The sequence below is a fragment of the Rhagoletis zephyria genome, unplaced genomic scaffold (assembly GCF_001687245.7).
Source record: "Rhagoletis zephyria isolate East Lansing unplaced genomic scaffold, Rhagoletis_zephyria_1.1 Rzeph_scaffold_04479, whole genome shotgun sequence".
In the NCBI taxonomy this organism is placed as follows: Eukaryota; Metazoa; Arthropoda; class Insecta; order Diptera; family Tephritidae; genus Rhagoletis; species Rhagoletis zephyria.
The window spans coordinates 36,597-41,624 of record NW_016161562.1 but is presented as its reverse complement, the minus strand read 5'-3'; the positions used below and the strand labels follow the sequence as shown (position 1 = coordinate 41,624).

The following is a 5,028-nucleotide window of genomic DNA, read 5'->3' as shown; positions in this document are numbered from 1 at the left end:
GGGTATAACTTATATTTTCAAAAAATGTCACTTAGACCCTCATGATTCTAACCCCTTCAATTTTGCTAGTTGTTACGTAGTTACTCATACGCCATGTACATCAATACAAAAGGTTCGCATGCTCATAAATGAAACCTGATAAATAACTTTTAATTGCATTGTAATAATAATATACAAATAATATTGTTATTAATTTTGATGCAGCCTATTAAATGCATGCAACTTGAAACTTGCATGCATACAACCATGCATGCAAATGTGCACACATCTACATACATACATGTAATATCAAGTTTTACTAAACGCTAGCAAGTGGTCCTTACCCTTCTTCTGACTGTGTTGTAGTTGCATAACAATCAAGTGCTTTGTTACACACATACATACTAATTACATTTCAAATGCACCATTGACCCAGAAATTTGTTGAATAGTAAAAGTTCTTTTATTAGTTAAAAGCATTGTTTTATTGCGGCACTCGGATAAATGCTGCATCAAATGCCTTACAAATGCACATATTTACATCCAATTACTACTCATGGCATCCACACAAGCTGCCACAAGCTGTGCACACTCTGACACTAACTAAGTTCACCTTGTGCACAGACAATTGATTTTACAATTGAATTGAATTATTGCATATTGATGACATTCAAATGCAAAAATAACACAAAGTGATGGCGACAAATGCCAAGTGGGCATATGGAAAATACATTGCGACAAATTGAATGAAAATACTGACAAATGCATACTTTTTTTTTGCTCTCGTGCATGGTTGTGCTTATGATACATACATACATATGGGTGTTTGTTTAAGCGAAGGAGTGTGTATAGAAGGCTATTATTATCTGAACATTTTTTGTTTCGAGCTGATGCAGCAAATGACCGCAGGGAACCTAATACAGTTAAGTGAATGTTGTACTTTTCAAAGCAGGCCCTTAATGCGAGGATGTTGTAAAAAAATATTGAAATATTATTTCTTAGAAAATAACAAATTAAACATAAGCAATTGTGGAATATTGAATATCCAACACTTAAAGGACTATAAGCTAAATTTTACCTGCGAAATATAAAAAGGACTTTTCTTTCGAACTACGCTACTATAGCGATTTTTTTGTAGCCCAGGCAATTTGCTCAACTATTTTATATAGTTTTAGGCTGTGCTCAAAAAAATCACTGTACAAATAGGGTGAAAAATGTGGTACTTATTCCTATCTTTAGAAAATTATACAATAACGTGGGCCGAAAATCCGCTTTTTTAGAATTTTGATTGGTAATAGCAAAAATATGGTTCATTATACTCTAAAAATAATCGGTGTGAAATGTGAAAATTTTTGAACAATATCCAAATCCATCAAAGTTTCTCCTTAACTAACTTCGATTCTCTACAAAAAGGTCCATATAATAAATTATGTACGACTAATACTTTAGAAGATTATTGCAATTTTGGTAAAAAATGTATTAGTTACTTTATTTATTAGTTTTTATTTTTTGAGCATTTTGAATTTTGATACACTTGCTCACCCAAGGATATTGACCAAAAAATTCTAAATTTCATACAGATTTTTTTTTTTAAATCATAATGAAGGGAAAAATTACCCCAGTACTTGAAAAAAAAAATTGTTCTGTTTTTATCTGCCAGGCGTATACGTATGTACGGCCCTGCCATTCTAAAATAAATTCTAATACTTACGGACTGATCTTCAACCCCGAATACTGTTGTGGATTGGTTAGGTTGATTTGCAAGAAACCGAATTGCAGATCGTTGTTGTAATTATTGCGATTTATGTAGTTATTGGGATAAATCACATATGAGCCAGTGTTGGTTAAACCAGCCTCGATTACATCAATATACTCCAATTGTGGACTGTAAAGATGATTTATTAGTGAATATTTTTTGAAATTTTTGCGATCTTAAAACTTACTAAATGGTTACTTCACGATAGCCCCAAAGAGAGATCATTATATTAGCATTTCCATTCGAAGTCAAATTATAAGGATCCCAGCTGATTTGTATTTGATCGGGAGACTTCTGGTGTACATCTTCCGTTTCGAAGAAAATTTTCTCTGTAGCCAAAGCGGGAGTTTCTGAAAAAAAAAAAATGAGAATTGCAAGTTTTAGTCGAGACATAAAAGTAAAAGTAAAATTCACAAAATATCACTACTACTTACCCACAAAGTATTTGCCACGCCATTTGAAACGCTGATTGCCAATTGAAATCTCAAAACGCACCCAACCTTCCGCCTTTAAGAATGGCTGCACGCAAATCACACGATTCGTACTCACATAAGTACCCAATACATCTTCTGTATCGAAGTGGCAAGTCACGCGTTTCTTTGGATCGAAACAGGGGCCGGTAATGTTGACCACAGTGCCACCAAGCATATTTCCAGCTTCTGGTGCAAATGTCAGCGGCAAATGTGAAGCATCTATATTGAACAACAACAACAACAATAACAATATTGATAACATTATTATTATTTTTATGATTTGTCATATACGCAGTCTAATCAGTCAGACCACATTAGTCAGCCGTCAATAACTTGTTGCGGCATTACACTCATAATAACATTACTAAGTATGTATATGATACGCACCGATATCCTTATTACAAGAGCCAATTAAAATTTGTTCATCTATGCGGAAAAGATGGCGTCCTGGGAAACCATTGCCCCAACCACGTCCCGTTAAGTCACGTATCACCATCTGTTGGCTGTATGGCGTATATTCGTAGGATCGTGTGCCATTGCCGGCATTGAAGCCCACCTGTACAAAATAATTGTTCACATGAAATCATTTATGTATGTATGTATATGAAAATCGATGTTTGTATGGAAATACTAGGAAACGTATGTTTTGTAATTTAATTCACCCGTTGAACACATTCAAACATGGAAATTAATTAACTTATTTAGCTTTACGGGATTCCCATGACAGTTCGTGTTGTGGTTAACCAGGACAGTCAGAAACTTAATTTAAAATACCACACATATTCACACAAACATATACATGTGGATGCGTATGTAGTTTGCGCATTTATTGAATGGTATTTTAAAACAATTCACTGCAAACTGAATTATATGCCTATTATAACTATGACTTTTTGGAACCTTTTTTGAGGTTAAGGTGATTAAAAATGGGATTTGGAAAAATCCACTAGGACACATGTTTTTTTTTTTAAAGGCATAATGACATGAGCAAAGGGCAGATAAAGGTACAAACAGCCTATCAGTCAATCTCATTCCGAATATGTTACTATAGTTTTAGTTATATCAGCGTGCACCCTATTTAATGGACCGAATTTTAAAGGATAATATTTGGAGTTTTACGAAAACGGATATTTTTTATAACTTCAGTAGCATTAAGTAAGAATTCAACTTAGCATTTTTGTAGAGCTTTTTGACTTTTAATGGTCGAACATGTATAACCTTGAAAATTGTGGTTTAAAAGGTCCGTTATGTAAACGTTAAAGTTAAAATTTTCTAAAAAAAAATGTCTGACTACATTTTACTGAAGTGGTCTGAGTACCGAAATTATATTTTAGTTCTTTTTATACAAACATAGGGGACTCACAAGATAGCTTAAGCGTCGTAATGTCTTTAAGTCGTAAAATTTTTCAATGTAAAATATCGGCTAAAGCGGTTTTAAGCGTTACGCAGGGTATAATATCAGCCAATAAATAATATAATTTCTGTGAGTTTAACAGCATTTGGTTTTAGATTCAAATCCCAAAAACATTTAAACCATTATTTTACAAACAAAAAAAATTGTGATTTTAAGACGGCTTGACGCTATAAGTAATTCCACTTTCTGCCAAAATTTTCAAATTTTAAATCCTCTTTAGAAACCAGCTCAAACACTCCGAACTACACATCTTGGTTTTTTTTCTGTTTTCAAATCACAAACGAAGTTGGATAATAAAAATAAAAATAAAAATCAATCAGTCGAGTGATTTTGATTTGCTTAAAAAAATTAAAAACTATATATTTTGTTTAAAAACACATATAGTCACTATGATAAGCAGCACGCACAAATTCATTAACTGGATTAGCCACTTCGTTAATACTTACAAAAGCGGGTACTCCGCCTTCACCCGTCGTTGTATCGCCACCTGCCTCCGTATTCGAAGACCATCTCAGTAAATCATAATTGTATATGGCATATGTGTATACTTCATCAGTGGCCAAAACCATCTGGAACGTGTTAGTCTGGAAATAAACAAAATTTTAAAATTAAAACGAAGACTCGAGTGACTCAATCAAAAGCGAAACTTTAATATTTTATGGAAAATTAATAATTTAGGTGAAACGGTTACTGACTTATTACTCTTAAAAAATACACTGCGTAAATGGAAATTTGTATATTTTTATTGTTTTTGTAGGTACAGTACAAAAATAATCTGTGTCTGACTTAATTAATTTCAATAAATTTGCTTCTTTCTTTGCAACAAAATCGATGTAGGTAAAAACGTACCTATAGACATTTGTATCAATTTGAATTCAAATTACTTTACTCTGAGATATTAAGAGATTTCAGGTTTAAATGTGTGTGTGTGTATATGTATATTAGGGTGTTACAAAAATGCATGAGAATTTGTATGCTCTCAATCCCTAGGATTGTTCTCTACCGAAAAATATGGGGTTTTTGGCTGACCTATAAATTATAGTTAGTAAGTAAAAATGGTTAATTAATCAACTGGGTATTATTACTGGGAGTCTCCTACAGAGAAACAAAGTTTTCCCATCGAAAAATATTGATTTTTAAGAACTGTATGCCATTTCTATGAAAAGGTGTTTTCTCCATATAAAATATATAGAAAATTTTGAGCGCTTTGAGCGACCTATAAATATTTTTTGATTTCGAAGTAAAAAATAGGGGCATATTTTTCGGTATAGAACAATCCTATTTTTATGCTCTCAATCCCTAGGATTGTTCTATACCGAAAAATATGCCCCTATTTTTTATTTCGAAATCAAAAAATATTTTCATAGAAATGGCATACAGTTCTTAAAAATCAATATTTTTCGATGG

General features: G+C 32.5%; 1 protein-coding gene across 9 annotated transcripts in view; it reads right to left on the bottom strand.

Moving 5' to 3' along the window:
* The window catches only part of mesh (sushi domain containing 2 mesh), a 49,313-nt gene that overhangs the window by 8,669 nt on the left and 35,616 nt on the right, over positions 1-5,028 (bottom strand). For all 9 annotated transcript variants that reach the window (XM_017626194.1, XM_017626192.1, XM_017626190.1 and 6 more), the window contains exons 6-10: positions 4,068-4,205; positions 2,595-2,763; positions 2,169-2,426; positions 1,922-2,084; positions 1,690-1,863 (exon numbers count right to left, since the gene is read on the bottom strand). In XM_017626194.1, the coding sequence (XP_017481683.1) occupies positions 1,690-1,863; positions 1,922-2,084; positions 2,169-2,426; positions 2,595-2,763; positions 4,068-4,205 (902 nt within the window). The remainder of the gene's footprint in view (positions 1-1,689; positions 1,864-1,921; positions 2,085-2,168; positions 2,427-2,594; positions 2,764-4,067; positions 4,206-5,028) is intronic.